This window comes from Tachyglossus aculeatus, chromosome 1, assembly GCF_015852505.1.
Source record: "Tachyglossus aculeatus isolate mTacAcu1 chromosome 1, mTacAcu1.pri, whole genome shotgun sequence".
Classification (NCBI taxonomy): Eukaryota; Metazoa; Chordata; class Mammalia; order Monotremata; family Tachyglossidae; genus Tachyglossus; species Tachyglossus aculeatus.
Window position 1 is genome coordinate 112,019,372 of NC_052066.1, and position 16,107 is coordinate 112,035,478.

At 42.6% G+C, this 16,107-nt stretch overlaps 1 protein-coding gene across 1 annotated transcript in view; it reads right to left on the bottom strand.

Annotated features, from left to right (window-relative positions):
• Positions 1-770: 770 nt before the first annotated feature.
• Positions 771-16,107, bottom strand: part of GEN1 (GEN1 Holliday junction 5' flap endonuclease) — a 32,157-nt gene continuing 16,820 nt past the window's right edge. The window contains exons 8-14 of the mRNA XM_038749457.1: positions 14,488-14,638; positions 14,337-14,373; positions 13,626-13,706; positions 10,702-10,832; positions 9,442-9,503; positions 7,498-7,641; positions 771-3,802 (exon numbers count right to left, since the gene is read on the bottom strand). Of these exons, the coding sequence (XP_038605385.1) occupies positions 2,376-3,802; positions 7,498-7,641; positions 9,442-9,503; positions 10,702-10,832; positions 13,626-13,706; positions 14,337-14,373; positions 14,488-14,638 (2,033 nt within the window). The 3' untranslated portion in view covers positions 771-2,375. The remainder of the gene's footprint in view (positions 3,803-7,497; positions 7,642-9,441; positions 9,504-10,701; positions 10,833-13,625; positions 13,707-14,336; positions 14,374-14,487; positions 14,639-16,107) is intronic.

The window sequence follows — 16,107 nt, forward strand, 5'->3', positions numbered from 1 at the left end:
ATACACTTTTATCAGGATAAAAAAAAAAGATCAAACACCCTCCCCCTGCCACAAAAAAAAATCTTGGACCAGTGACATACTGGCATATTTGCTGAACCGGAAGACATGGGAACAAGATTATGAAATGCTGTAGAGGTAGAGGGATAAGAAACAAGAGAAGCAGTGTAGCTCAGTGGGAAAGAGCCCGGGTTCTGGAGTTGGAGGTCATGGGTTCGAATCCTGGCTCCGCCACATGTCTGCTGTGTGACTTTGGGCAAGTCACTTAACTTCTCTGAGCCTCAGTTCCCTCATCTGTAAAACAGGGATTGACTGTGACTCCCCGTGGGACAACTTGATCACGTTATAGTCCCCCAGTGCTTAGAACAGTGCTCTGCACATAGTAAGCGCTTAACAAATGCCATTGTAATAATAATAATAATAATAATAAAAGCATGAAGCCTTAAAAGAGTGAGAATGCGACAAAGAGGCGTATAATCATAATGATGGTATTTATTAAGTGCCTAGTATGTGACAAGCACTGGGGTACAGACATCACCATCAGACTGGACCTGTTCGTCCAAGGCTTACCGTCTAAGGAGGGAAGGGGAACCAGTATTTTATCTTCACTTTACAGATGAGGAAACGGAGGCATGGAGTGGTTACTTGAGTTTCTCGAGGCCATGCGAGTCCCTTTTAGACTGTGAGCCCACTGTTGGGTAGGGACCGTCTCTATATGTTGCCAACTTGTACTTCCCAAGCGCTTAGTCCAGTGCTCTGCACACAGTAAGCGCTCAATAAATACAATTGATGATGATTGATGATGATGATGCGACAGGACAGTGACACCGCTGCCACTAGTATCTGGGTCTCCTGCCTTCTAGGCCTGTGGTCTTTTCATTTAGTCAGGCTAATCTCCCTCTCCGACAAAAGCACGGGGAGCAATCTCAGAGACACTCTCTCACAATCTTCTGGAGAGCCCTCCGTTTAGGAAATTTAAGAAATTCTGTCTTCGCAAACTCCTTTCCTGCGCAGGAAACGGGATCCGAGGGAACTGAAAGGATGAACGCGCCTTCAAAAGTAAGCCACTTACACCTCTCTTCCTGGGAGAGTCCTGCCCACTGGCTTTAAAATTGTATTTAATTCACGTATTATATAGTCGGATCAGCGTTGGCAATCTACGATACGTTTATTACATTTCTGTAATTCCGAAGAGCTGACAGTATGCAGTTTTTGTCGCCAAGTGGGTTTAACTTGACTGTCTTTTCATTTCCATTATCTTGCTAGATTGTCTTTTTCAGTTATTATATTTGCTGAAGAAGAAATGTGGCCCTCTAGGGTTTGTTGAAAAGTGTTTTCCGGGGAGAAACTTAATTGAATTTCACACCGACATTTTTTTGTTTGCTTTTTCGTCCCGAGGGGACGATGAAGAAGGGAGTATGACATAAGAAGCTTAATACTTTTAATTCCGTCTTGTATTCCAGTTTTTATGCATTTACATGTCTCATGTAAGGCATTAAAGTTTTAATTGAAAAAAAATGCATGCTGAAAACGCTTAAAAGTCCACTTTGGTTTTTAATTGGTGGATTAGTTTACTAAGCCTACCCTATATAGAAAAATATAATCACTAAAACATTGATTATTAGCTGAAACTTAGCATTCAAACAATAAATTCACACAATCAGACCCTTAATTGGCTTCTCTAAACTAAAAGTCTTGGGATGCAAGCTACAACATCTGCAATCCCTTCTCTGTCCATATTGAGTGGCAGAGTAGAATTCAAATTATGCATGATGCCTTAAGAGGTTTACCTGTGAAGAGTTTTAAATATTTACTGTTGTACTTTACTTTCCCAAGAGCTTAGTACAGTATGCTGCACACAGTAAGCGCTCGATAAATACAACTGAATGAATGAAACATTTAATTAAAAAAAATTTGCAACAAGAGGATATCACACCTGATCTCCATAGAAAAGCCCAGGGTAAAGATTGTGTTAATAACTATCTTTAAGTACCTGAATGGGGCTTAGGAAGAAAATGGTGGTAAGTCGGTCCAGACAAGAGGAAACAGATTTAAATTTCAACAGGCATGAATTCCTGATTGAGATCCTGATTAAGATAACTGATTAAGATAAATGGACAGACAATGAGGCAAATGGTCACCCACTATTCTTTCAAAGTACTGAACCCATATGAAAATACATGCTTACTATTTTATCACTCAAAACTGTTACATCAACTTCTTATATGTTAAGTGAGAGTCCATGGAGCATCACATGAAAAACCTCCCAAGATGAAGTCTTGTGAGAGCACTCAAGGCTAAAAACTGAAACTAAAGTGGGATTCGAATGACAATGCATGATGAAAAGTGTTGTGGGTTGTTGTTTTTTTACATTACCGTCAACTTTGCTGCAACCTTAATTTTATTCTTTGAGATAAAGGAAGGGGGCTATCCAAACAAACGACTGATTCATCCTGTTTCTTCTCATGTGGTAGAGTTGTGTCCACTTCTACGCTCTGAAAACGCTGCGCTACGGTTGGGAAACCACTTTTTTCACCGGTACTTAATCTAAATGTATGGTTTGGGGCTTTGGAAGCAGGATTTTCTACTGCAACATTCCCACCGGCTTCTTTAAAAGCTTGCACAGGTTGTTCGCTTTCTGTAAGACGCAGTGTACAGCCCCTTAATTTATTGGTGTCAACTGTCTTGAATTGTGTTGGATTACGTTGCTTACGAAACTGCTTCGTGATGTAAACTGCATACTGCGCTTCAATGTTTTGGGGGTTACTCTCTTCATCAGAGGAATATCTGTCAAGGCACACGCTTCTTTTAGTTTTTTGATTTTGTCCGTTTTGAACATCAGTTTTTTCATCCCGATAGAAAGCTGAGCTATCTTCAAATGTTTCTGGAAAAACGCTTTGTGATTTACATTCCAGGCCCAAGGACTCTGATGCCCTGTGACCAAATGACTCAGATGTCTTTCCTGCAAGACTTCTTTGAATGTTTGGTATGGTCGATTTTCCCCAATTATTCTGTGAACTGATTCTCAAACGGTCACTGGCGTGACTCCGATCATCTACCAGTGATGGAGAAATAGGATGCCTTTCTTCAGTAGTCATCTGGTTTTGCTCCAACGGAGCTTTCGACTCAGTTTGCTTGGGCTGCAAAATAGCCTGATGACTTGAAGACATGGGCTGAGAAATAACTTTTGCAAATATCCGCTCCTTTAGAGGCAGATCCCGAAGCTGTGTGTCCCGAGGTCCGGCCCCTGATGCCAAATGCTCTCCGCTGCTCTTCGTGGAGAGGTCTCGAGCAAACGCCACCGTGTTTCCCTTTGGGGAATCCTTTCTTGATTTACACTGTAACTGACGAGGATGGCTTTTCGGGTTGGGGAGAGACGCTTCAAGCTCAGATTTTGAACAGCAGGTGGAAAGAGGCTGCGCTTGTACAGCCGGGGAAGCACTGAAGGAGGTCCCTTCCCAATCAATGTCATCCAGCTGGAGACTGGCAATCACAGAAGAGTGGGGGGACGTGGCTCTCGGTGCAGTGGCCTGCAAAAATACAGAGTGACTGTAAACACTTTCGTGCTGAGAAGACGCGGGTATTGGAGGGGAAGATATTGATGGCTCCTGGGCAGCAACTAAAGTTTTCCGTTCACGGGTTCTTCCCTGGGTTGATTTATTGTCCAAAGGAATTCCTCTATTGGACTTAGAATCTTTTACAGGAAGAGTTTCCCTCGTGGGTTTTAAACTCATGTGTGACAGAAGATCTGATATACTGTCATCTGCTTCTAAGAGATCCTTTTCTTTCGGTTTCCTTTTCTGTTCTGTAAAGGGAAAAAAAAAGATAACTATGCAGTTTTTCAGGAAAATGAAAATTCAGTAAGCACTGCTTCAGTAAGCAACAATAACTTGAATGGCTCAGGTCTCTTATGTGATGCTGAGCAAGTGCTCCCACTAAAACTCCTGGCCTGACATTACGGTAACACCTCCTGCAATTTATGTCCATGTGTTTGGAGAAGCAGCATAGCCTAGTGGATAGAGCTGTCTCTGGGAGTCAGGAGGACTTGGATTCTAATTCCAGCTCTGCCACTTCTCTGCTGTATGACCTTAGGCAAACCACTTCACTTCTCTGAGCCTCAGTTACCTCATCTGTAAAATGGGGATTAAAACTGTGAGCACCCCCGGGGTCAACCTGATCACCTTGTAACCGCTCCAGCGCTTAGAACGGTGCTTTGCACATAGTAGGCGATTAACAAATACCATCATTATTATTATTACCCCAACACTTAGTACAGTGCCTGGCACATAAGCAAATGCTTACAAATACCACATTTTTTTTTCCATTTGAAGAGGTTCACCTTACTTCAAGGTCACCATCTTAGCCCACCTGTCACGCAGGCATTTTATATTTTACAAAACCAAGAACTTGTTACGGTTCTCATTACGTTACCTAAGTGGTTACTATGTGCCCTGCACTGTTCTAAGCACTGGGGTAGATGCAAAGTAACCTGGATGGACACAGTCCTTATCCATATGGGACTCACAGTTTAAGTCACAGGGAGAGGGATTTGACCACCCCAGCTTACAGATGAGATAACTGAGGCCCAGAGATGTTGAGTGCCTTGTCCAAGGTCACTCAGCAGGCAAGTGGCAGAGCCAGTATTAGAAGCCGGCTCCCCTTACCCCCAGGACTGTGCTCTTTCCACTAGTCCAAGCTGCTTTCATAATGATAATAATACTCATGATGGTATTTGTTAAGCGCTTACTCTGTGTCAAGCACTGTACTACGTGCTGCGGTATTCATTCATTCATTCAATCATATTTATTGAGCGCTTACTGTGTGCAGAGCATTCTACTAAGCGTTTGGGATGTACAAGTTGGCAACATATAGAGACGGTCCCTACCCAACAACGGGCTCACAGTCTAGACAGGGGAGACAGACAACAAAACATACAAGATAATCAGGGCTTACAGCCTAAGTAGGAGAGAGAACAGTTATTGAATCCCTACTCTGCAGATGAGGGAACCGAGGCACAGAGAAGTTAAGTGACTTGGCCAAGGTCACACAGCAGGCAAGCAGTGGAGCTGGGATTAGAACACAAATCTTCTGACTTCCAATCAATCACGTTTATTGAACGCTTACTGTGTGCAAAGCACCGTACTAAACGCTTGGCAGAGTATACTATAACTGAGTTAGGAGACACATTCCCTAACCAAAATGAGCTTACAGACTAGAGGGGCAGGAAGACGTTAATATAAATAAATTACAGATAGGTACATAAGTGCAGACGGGCTGATGGGGGGTGAAAAAAGGGAGAAATCCAAGTGCAGGGGTGAGGCAGAAGGGAGTGGGAGAAGAGGAAATGAAGGTTTAGTCAGGGAAGGCCTCTTGGAGGAGATGTGCTTCCAATAAGGCTTTGAAGGTGGAGAGGGTAACTCTCTGTTGGATACGAAGGGGGCGGGGGGGTTTCCAGACCAGCGGCAGGATAGGGGTGAGACGTCAATGGAGAGACAAATGAGATCAAGGTACAGTGAGTAGGCTGACATTAGAGGAGCCTAATGTGGAAATATGAAGGCTGTGTTGTAGTGGGAGAGTGGTGAGGTAAGGTAGGAGGGGGCAAGGTTGCTTTAAAGCCAATGGTAAGGAGTCTCTGTTTGACGCGGAGGTGGGAAGGCAACCACTGGAAGTTCTCGAGGACCAAATAAACATGGATTGAAAGTTTTTGCAGAAAAATGAGCCAGACAGCAGAGTGAAGTATGGACTGGAGTCAGGAGAGACAGGAGGCAGGGAGGTCAGCAAGGAGGCTGATTCAGTAATCAAAGCAGGATAGGAGAAGTGCTTGGATTAACATGGTAGCAGTTTGGATGGAGAGGAACGGGAGCATTTTAGTAATCATGTGAATGTTGAACAGACGGGATTTAGTAGCAGATTGAATATGTGGGTTGAATGATAGAGATGACTCGAAGTTATGTCTGGGCTTTTGAGAAATGAAGGACGATGATGCTGTCTACACTGATAGGAAAGTCAAGAGAAGGATCGGGTTGGGTGGGAAGATGAGGAGTTCTGTTTTGGACATATTAAGTTTGAGATGTCTGCAGGACATCCAAGTAGAGATATCTTGAAGGCAGGAGGAAACGCAAGATGGCCGAGGAGAGAGATCAAGGCTGGAGGTGTAGATCTGGGAAACATCCGCATAGAGATGGTTGTTGCAGCCACGCGTGCAAATGAGTTCTCCAAGGGAGTGGGTGTAGATGGAGAATAGAAGGGGACCCAGAACTGAATTAGGGGGTGGGAGGCAGAGGAGGAGCCCACGAAAGAGACTGAGAATGAGCGACCAGAGAGATAAGAGAAGAACCAAGAGAGGAGAGGGTCAGGGAAGCCAAGACTGTGCTCTGTCCATTAGGCCATATCTTGGACTGCTTCAATATATGAAATTGTATTTATTTACTTTTGGGGAAGATGTGAATGGAAGTATGACAGCTATAGAATAGCTGACTCCAGAAAAACACTGCCCTTTCCTCTGCATCCAAACCGCTACCCTGCTCGTTCAAGCTCTCATCCTATCCCGTCTGGACTACTGCATCAGCCTTCTCTCTGATCTCCCATCCTCGGGTCTCTCCCCACTTCAATCCATACTTCATGCCGCTGCCCGGATTGTCTTTGTCCAGAAACGCTCTGGGCATGTTACTCCCTTCCTCAAAAATCTCCAGTGGCTACCAATCAATCTGCGCATCAGGCAGAAACTCCTCACCCTGGGCTTCAAGGCTGTCCATCACCTCGCCCCCTCCTACCTCACCTCCCTTCTCTCCTTCTCCAGCCCAGTCCGCACCCTCCGCTCCTCCGCTGCTAATCTCTTCACCGTGCCTCGTTCTCGCCTATCCCGCGTTCGACCCCCGGCCCACGTCATCCCCCAGTCCTGGAATGCCCTCCCTCTGCTCATCCGCCAATCTAGCTCTCTTCCTCCCTTCAAGGCCCTACTGAGAGCTCACCTCCTCCAGGAGGCCTTCCCAGACTGAGCCCCCTCCTTCCTCTCCCCCTCGTCCCCCTTTCCATCCCCCCATCTTACCTCCTTCCCTTCCCCACAGCACCTGTATATATGTATATATGTTTGTACATATTTATTACTCTATTTATTTTACTTGTACATATCTATTCTATTTATTTTATTTTGTTAATATGTTTGGTTTTGTTCTCTGTCTCCCCCTTCTAGACTGTGAGTAGACTGTTGGGTAGGGACTGTCTCTCTATGTTGCCAACTTGTACTTCCCAAGCACTTAGTACAGTGCTCTGCACACAGTAAGCGCTCAATAAATATGATTGATTGATTGATTGATTGATTGGTGTGAGAAAATAGTCCTGGTACCACTGGTACAGGCCCACGGCAAAAGATAGATGAAAACAGAGGCTTCTCTACTTAAATCACAAATGAGAGGTTTGAATGGGAATGGGTGGCAGTGCAGGGCCTCTTCACATTGGATAATTAATTACAAGAGACAGAATAACTAACTTGCCACTCACTTTTCTGCTTATTCCCGCCATCTTCCAACTTTTGCTTTTGGAAAATCGCAACAATCTCGGGATAGGCGTCTTGAAATAAAGATTCCTCTTCCACTGTCACCACAGCAGACTCCATTGGTTCGTCACCCACAGCAGCATAGAACTCTAGAACATTAATAATAATAATTTTAAAAATAATAATTCTGGCATTTAAGCACTAGAACGTTCATGATAATAATAAATAATTCTGGTATTTTAAGTGCTTACTACATGCGTGGCACTGTACTATGTGCCAGGGTGGTTATAAGCAAGTAGTGTTAATGCACTGTGTAGTATATTAATTAAAGTCTTGTCCATAGGTTAAACTCTTCCACAAAAGTAGCCGGTACCCTTAGAGCTTTTCCCAAATCCTTTACTGCTCCTCACCTCACCACAGTAAGAGAATTATAACTCTCTTCTCGCAGCAAATACACTCATATACACCTCATATCCAATCCCCATGAATATCAAACTTTATTTCTTGACTCTCCATCTTGACTTCTTTTAGGCTCTGTGTATGGGCCAGATCTTATTGCTCCACTGCAGAATTTTACAATTACCTGGGCATTTCTAATAATAATGATACTATGTATGGTATTTAAGTGTTTACTACATACTTAGTGCTGGGGCAGATAGAAGATAATCAGGGCCCACATGGGGCTCACGGTCAAAGTGGGAGGGAGAACAGGTATTGAATAAGAGAAGCAGAGTGGCCCAGTGATAGAGCACGGGCCTGGGAATCACAAAGAACTGGGTTCTAAAACCTTTTCCAACTTTTGTCTGCTGTGTGACCTCGGGCAAATCATTTCCCATCTCTATGCCTTAGGTCCCTCATCTGTAAAATGGGGATTAAAACTGTGAGTCCTACGTGGGACACGGACTATGTCCAACTTAATTAGATTGTACCTAATCCAGCGCTCAGAACAGTGCCTGGCTCATAGTAAGTGCTGAACAAATACCATTAAAATAAAAAAAAAGAATCCCCATTTTGCAGAAGAGGAAACCGAGGCACAAAGAAGTTAAGTGACTTTCCCAATGTCACACAGCAGTTAAATGGAGAAGCTGACTTGTAGCACTACTACCCAGAAATTCCACCTATCCTAGAATGTTAAGTATTTTTCACATGACTTATACACAGAATTTTGAGATGCTTCTTCTGAAAAGACATCTGAAGGAATTAACATGCATTTGTATTGGGGGGAGTTTTTTTGCATGTATCTTAAATAACTTTGCTTTTACTGTTGTGATGCAGAAGCAGATTTAAAACAGGGTAGGTAAAACTACATAGTATCAATAAACCTATGATGAATTTTGTTTTATCCACTCGGTGTGTGGTGTAAACCGCTCAAATAGTGGCATATTATTTGGATACGGTACATTTTATTGTCAATTTCAAGGTGCTTCCAGTGACAATGTATGGATCCAAAAGCTGGACAGTGAAAAAACTGGATAGAAAGAGCATCAGTTATTTTGAAATATGATGTTGGAGAAGGCTTTCGTGAATGCCACGGACTGCCCGGAAAACAAACAAATGGATTTTGGAGCAAATTAGGCCAAAGTGGTCTTTGGAAGGCCAAATGACCTGACTTAGATTAGCATATTTTGGACATAAAATCAGGATGACCAATTCTTTGGAGAAGACACTAATGCTCGGAAAAGTCCAGGGAAAACGTGGACGAGACAGACCAGCAGCCAGATGGATAGAGACCAAAACAACGATGACGGAAGAACCATTAACAAGGTTACGGATTATGGCAGAAGACAGGGCGTTCTGGAGAAAATATATCCATAAATATATGGATGAATCGGAAACTACTCGATGACACTTGGTAATAAAATATTTCATGAGTTCACCTCCAGTAGATGTTTTGCTAACGCTAATTTGGTAACAACAAAATGCAGTTACATGTAGTATATAACTCAAACCTGGCTTTTGCCACTCAATCTCGAAACACCGAATGCCATTTCTTATCCGTGTTTTGATTATCCTGGGAAACACACACACACACACACAAAAAAAAAAACCATTAAATCAGACGTATGACTAAATCCACGAGTAAATTTCTAGCACCTAAGCACTTCTGTATATATCTATTTTTATTCAGTTGCTCGCTTCTGCTTTTATCGTTTGTATCAGTGCTCTCTTTTGTCTGTTGTACATGTGATGGTATAGGTCATTAGATTTTAAGTTCCTTGAGGGCAGGAACCACGTCTTTTTACTTCTGATGTATCATCATCATCATCATCAATCGTATTTATTGAGCGCTTACTGTGTGCAGAGCACTGTACTAAGCGCTTGGGAAGTACAAGTTGGCAACATAAGTACAAGTTGGCAACATAATGTTTGTTCCCAAGTGTACTGCATAGTGCTTCGCAAATATGAAGTACTCACTACATGCTGGTGACGATGGTAATGATGATGAGTAACAATTCAGACTGAAAGATTTAACCCATAAATGGATTCTAACGAATAACATCCTCATCATTTTCATGATTTTCTTTTTTATTTTTAAATTGGGGGCGTTGATGCCAAGAACTGATTAGCAATTAAAACTTCACTCACTCTTTACAACTAAAATTTGTCTTGCTAGCAAGTATACACTGAAGTCTATGCTCCCTTATAAGAAAAGTATAAATATAATATCGAATCGTGGATAACGACGGTGAAGAAAGGAACGTAACCTCCTTTGAAAATGGATGTTTACAAATATGGGAAGAACTTAGTACAGTGCTCTGCACACAGTAAGCGCCATAAATACGACTGAATGAATTGAATGAATGAACTGTGTAAAGCCCGGCCTTGGGAGTCAGAGGTCATGAGTTCAAATCCTGGCTCCGCCGCTTGTCTGCTGTGTGACTTTGGGCAAGTCACTTCACTTCTCTGTGCCTCAGTTCCCTCATCTGTAAAATGGGGATTAAGACTGTGAGTCCCCCGTGGGACAACCTGATCACCTTGTATCCTCCCCAGCGCTTAGAACAGTGCTTTGCACATAGTAAGCGCTTAATAAATGCCATCATTATTATCTTTTAGACTGTGAGCCCACTTTTAGACTGTGAGCCCACTGCTGGGTAGGGACTGTCTCTATATGTTGCCAACTTGTACTTCCCAAGCGCTTAGTACAGTGCTCTGCACACAGTAAGCGCTCAATAAATACGATGGATTGATTGATTGGTAACTCAACTCACCGTCTCGCTTGCAACTGAGAAGGGTTTTTTCGACCAACCTTCCGTTCGATCATATCATAGTGCGTCAGCAACACTAACAGTTTCTCACATGCGTAGTGTTTAGGCCATTCCATTTTCTCAGAAGCAAATCTCTGGTAACATAATAAGGAACATACGATTGTTAAGATCATTTCCCTGAAGCGACCCTAATGGGGTCGTTGCTGCATCTCTCTGGAGATGCAGAGCTTGTTGGAGAAAGGCGAGGGCTCCCGGGAGTGACCCTTGACCAAACACAGACACTTTTCTACTCCTGAAGGTGTACACTTCCCTCATCTGTAAAATGGGGATTAAGACTGTGAGCCCCACATGGGCTTGTATCCCCCCAGTGCTTAGAACAGTGCTTTGCACATAGTAAGCACTTAACAAATGCTATTATTATTATTATTATTATTATTATTACCCTCTGCTATTCTGGATGCCAACAGACTCTCTCAGGTTCCCCCCACCCCCAACCCCTGTAAGCCCCTTTATTTAACGCATTTCTCTATTATAAAAGGATATGCAAACAATTCTGGAAAACTCAATGAAACAATATACCCATTCAACTTCTAAATTGAGAGAAAAGTCCTGTTTTAGTCAAGATAGTGGGTTCAGACTCAGATTTCCCTAATGTGTCTACCAACTCTGTTGCATTGTACTCTCCCAAGTGCTTAGTACAGTGCTCTGCACACAGTAAGCGCTCAATACGATTGATTGCTCCACACACAGAAAATGCTCAGTGAATATCGCTGATTGATGGATTGAATGAATGAATGATTGAGTGTCCAAGCTGATTAACTTGTACCTACCCCAGTGCTTAGTACAGTGCCTGGCACATAGTAAGCGCTTAAAAAATAGACTGCAAGCTCATTCATTCATTCATTTAATTGTATTTATTGAGCGCTTTCTGTGTGCAAAGCACAGGGGCAGCGAATGTGTTATATTGTTGTGTTGAATTTCCAAGTGCTTAGTACAGTACTCTGCACAAAGTAAGAGCTCAATAAATAAGATTGATTGATATCATCATCAATCGTATTTATTGAGCTCTTACTGTGAGTAGAACACTGTACTAAGCACTTGGGAAGTACATATTGGCAACATATAGAGACAGTCCCTACCCAACAGTGGGCTCACAGTCTAAAAGGGGGAGACACAGAACAGAACCAAACATACTAACAAAATAAAGTAAATAGAATAGATATGTACAAGTAAAATAAATAAATAGATAGAGTAATAAATATGTACAAACATATATACATATATACAGGTGCTGTGGGGAAGGGAAGGAGGTAAGATGGGGGGGATGGAGAGGGGGACGAGGGGGAGAGGAGGGAAGGGGCTCAGATATTAAGAAAGCAGGCAGTATGGCTTAATTGTTTTGTTTTGTTTTCCCCCAGTGGTATTTGTTAAATACTTACTCTGTGCCAGGCACTGTACTAAGAACTGGGGAATATACAAATTAATCAGGTCAGGCACAGTCCCTGTCCCACATGGGCTTCAGTCTTAATCCCCATTTTACAGATGAGGTAACTGAGGCACAGAGAAGTTCAGTGACTTGCCCTAAGTCATACAGCAGTCAAGTGGCAGAGCCAGGACTAGAATCCAGAATTATACTCCCAGGCCCGAGCTCTGTCCACTAGGCCACACTGCTTCTCTTTAGTGGAAAGAACACAGCGCTTAGAACAGTGCTTTGCACATAGTAAGCGCTTAATAAATGCCATCATTAAAAGGCTGGGAGTCAGTAGCTCGGGGTTCTAGTTGCAGCTGGGCCACTGGTTTGCTGTAAGACCTTGGGCGGGTCACTTAACCTCCCTTGGCCTCAGTTCCCTCATCTGGAAAATGGGTAAAAGATGCTTCTATCGCATTCCTCTTGCACTGTGAGCCCCTGTGGCTCAGGGTCTGTGTCGATCTGATTATCTTGCATCTACCTCAGAGTTTGGCAACTAGTAAGCATTTAATAAATACCATCCTTATTATTTTCACAATGCTGGAAGCTTCTAAGAATAGAATCATTCCGATAAATACCATTATTCTACTATTCTTCTTGTAGAACATCATTCTCTCCTGCTGTCATTATTTTCATTCATTCATTCGCTCATTCAATCATATTTATTGAGCGCTTACTGTATGCAGAGCACTGTACTAAGCACTTGGGAAGTACAAGTTGGCAACATATAGAGACGGCCCGTACCCAACAGTGGGCTCACAGTCTTTGCTTTAAACAAAGTAATTCTTAAAAAAACAAAGGAAAACTAAGCTAACAATATATAACTGCTGCTCTAGTTAGGGGACGGTAAAGCTCAAGTACGCCAATATAAAACCGTGCAAAAATCGAACCAAATAAATATCCACTGCCCAGCATTTCAAATTTCGGCACGCCCAAGCATTAAGTGGGATAATTTTGTTCTTTTAAGTATGTCTGCCGACCTTGAAATATACAATGTGGAGAAAACGAAGTGGAGCACTCTGGAAATGTATAGAATCAGTTGAGACCTTGTAGTCTACTGCAGGGAAGGGGAAGGGGGGAAATCTGTTCTGATACAATATTGGGTCTTAGCTTGAGATAGTGCAGTCAAAGAGGACCAGGCATTGGGCAAAGGTGAAAGGAAAGATCATTTGGAACTTCAAAAACAACAGCCAAACATAACAAAAGAAGGCATTAAGTGAAATTACAAAAAACAGTAAAAACGGCAAGTTCATCAAATCATTACGTTCAATCAATTAATGGTATTTATTGAGTACTTACTGTGAGCACAGCGCTGTACTAAGCGCAGGATTAGAACCCAGGCCCATGCTCTATCCACTAGGCCACGCTGCTTCTCTCCTTTTAATAACTTCAAAATATTCCCACCCATTTCCTAGTCCCTGAGTTCATGATGGCAAATTTTGAGTCTCCTGTACTGTACCTGAAAAGACAATAAGTCTGGTCTTTGGTATTTCCTTATCTTGACTAGTCGGTCCTTGTCAAAAAGGAATTCCTGGATCACCTTAAAAGAGAGGAGAGAAGAGAGGATAGGGAAATTTATAACTGAAATAAACTTTGATTTCCTGGAGTAGATTAACAGACTGAAAATTCAACATGGCAAAGTAACAAAATTCAGCCACAAATTGAGTAGTCATTGTAAAGCAAAAACAGAGGAAAGGGAAATTTAAACTAGGGTAGAGTCTCAACCTAGTCTCTGTCTGGTTGATTCAGAAAAGTAGGCCTATATGCTTTTCGCTCATCTGCTAAGGACATTTAAGGCTGCAATTTACACAACTTACACAATGGATAGGGTTAGTCCCCAGGATAGCTAAAGCCCACGTGGGAACAGGAGGGGAAAGCCTTGGGGTGTAATCTTAAGCCTTACATAGCCTTCTTTTAGGTTTTGTGAAAGACCAAGTTCATCCTTTCTTTTTCCTTGGCGTGCAAATTATTTAGTTTTTTCTGTATTTGGTCAACAGTGGATATCGCTCTTTATAATAGGGTCCTAAATGAGACATCTTTCAATGTCCCCTTGCTTTCTTGATATTTCGCTACAAACTGCCCTAACAGTTTGGCACAGTATTTTCTCAATGTTACATGCCTATACTGACGTGACAACGGTTCAACTGTAGTTACCTGGCTTATTAGTTACCTCGTGAAATGGGAATCCTTCGCAACTCCAGGCTTTTCTGGAAATAAATCATATGCACATTACAAACTGAAACATCTCTCCAGGTCAATTTCACACCCCTTTCCTGAAGGGGAGGAATTTTCATCGCTTCAGAAAAAGAAAAGTTGCCTACTTTTTAATAATGCTCTCTATCCCATTTTGATGCTTGCTCCGTTCCGCACGATGCCAATCACAGGGACAGCAGTAGTCATAGTCGTGTGGTTCACAGTACCTATCACTTCTACAAAACTTGCACCCATTTTGTTCATGTTCCTTAGGTGAGCCTTTATGGAAAGAACAAAAACTGATGTTTCCAAGGATTTCCAGCTCTACTGAGGTCTTTACAACAGCAACAACTGATGAGAAAGCATGTGATTCTCCCTTGCTTTGAAAGCAATGTAGATTCATATATATATGAGGGTGGGGCTGTGGGTGGAAACACTACCAGCGTGATTAATTTTTTTATGTAATTTGTTAAGCGTTTACTATGCGCCAGTCACTGTAATGAGCTAATCAGATTGGATACAGTCCTTCTAGAATGGGAGCCCACTGTTGGGTAGGGACCGTCTCTATGTGTTGCCAAATTGTACTTCCCAAGCGCTTAGTACAGTGCTCTGCACACAGTAAGCGCTCAATAAATACGATTGAATGAATGAATGTCATCGTATTTATTGAGCGTTTACTATGTGCAGAGCACTGTACTAAGCAATTGAAAGGGGTATACTGCATTGGCTGGGAAACGATCCTGAGTCAACTGCTTGGAAGGCAGCTATGGGGCGCATGTCTTACTCCCCATTTTACAGATGAGGTAACTAAGGCCCAGGGAAGTTAAGTGACTTGCCCAAGGTCACCCAGCAGGCAAGTGGCCGAGCTGGGATAAGAGTTCAGGTCCCCAGATTCCGAGGACAGTGCTCCTTCCATTAGGTGCTGCCGATTTGGTTTATACCTCTTGGGCCCGTGCTGATTCACTGGTGAATTTTCACACCTTTCGAATAGGGGAAAATCATCATCATCATCATCATCATCACCAATCGTATTTATTGAGCGCTTACTATGTGCAGAGCACTGTACTAAGCGCTTGGGAAGTACAAATTGGCAACATATAGAGACAGTCCCTACCCAACAGTGGGCTCACAGTCGAAAAGGGGGAGACAGAGAACAAAACCAAACATACTAACAAAATAAAATGAATAGAATAGATATGTACAAGTAAAATAAATAGAGTCATAAATATGTACAAACATATATACATATATACAGGTGCTGTGGGGAAGGGAAGGAGGTAAGATGGGGGGGATGGAGAGGGGGACGACGGGGAGAGGAAGGAAGGGGCTCAGTCTGGGAAGGCCAGATTGATTGAAAACCAATCAATCTAACTGTGCAAAGCACTCTATTAAGCACTTGGGAGAGTACAATATAACAGAGTGGATAGACACAGTCCCTGCCCACATAGTTTTGAGTTCAACCTCTAATTTTCTACTATTCGGAGGCAATTCATTTTTTACTAGTGTCCATCTGCAATCTATGATTATGCCTTTTTTTAAAGAAATTAATACCTACTTCTGTTTTGGGTAGGGACTGTCTCTATGTGTTGCCAATTTGTACTTCCCAAGGGCTTAGTACAGTGCTCTGCACATAGTAAGTGCTCAATAAATACAATTGATGATGATGATGATGTTTTTCACATATAGTTACCTGGGGACTTGTCCCAAGGTGGACCCGGGGTACCCACCATCCCAAGGTCAAATGCTAT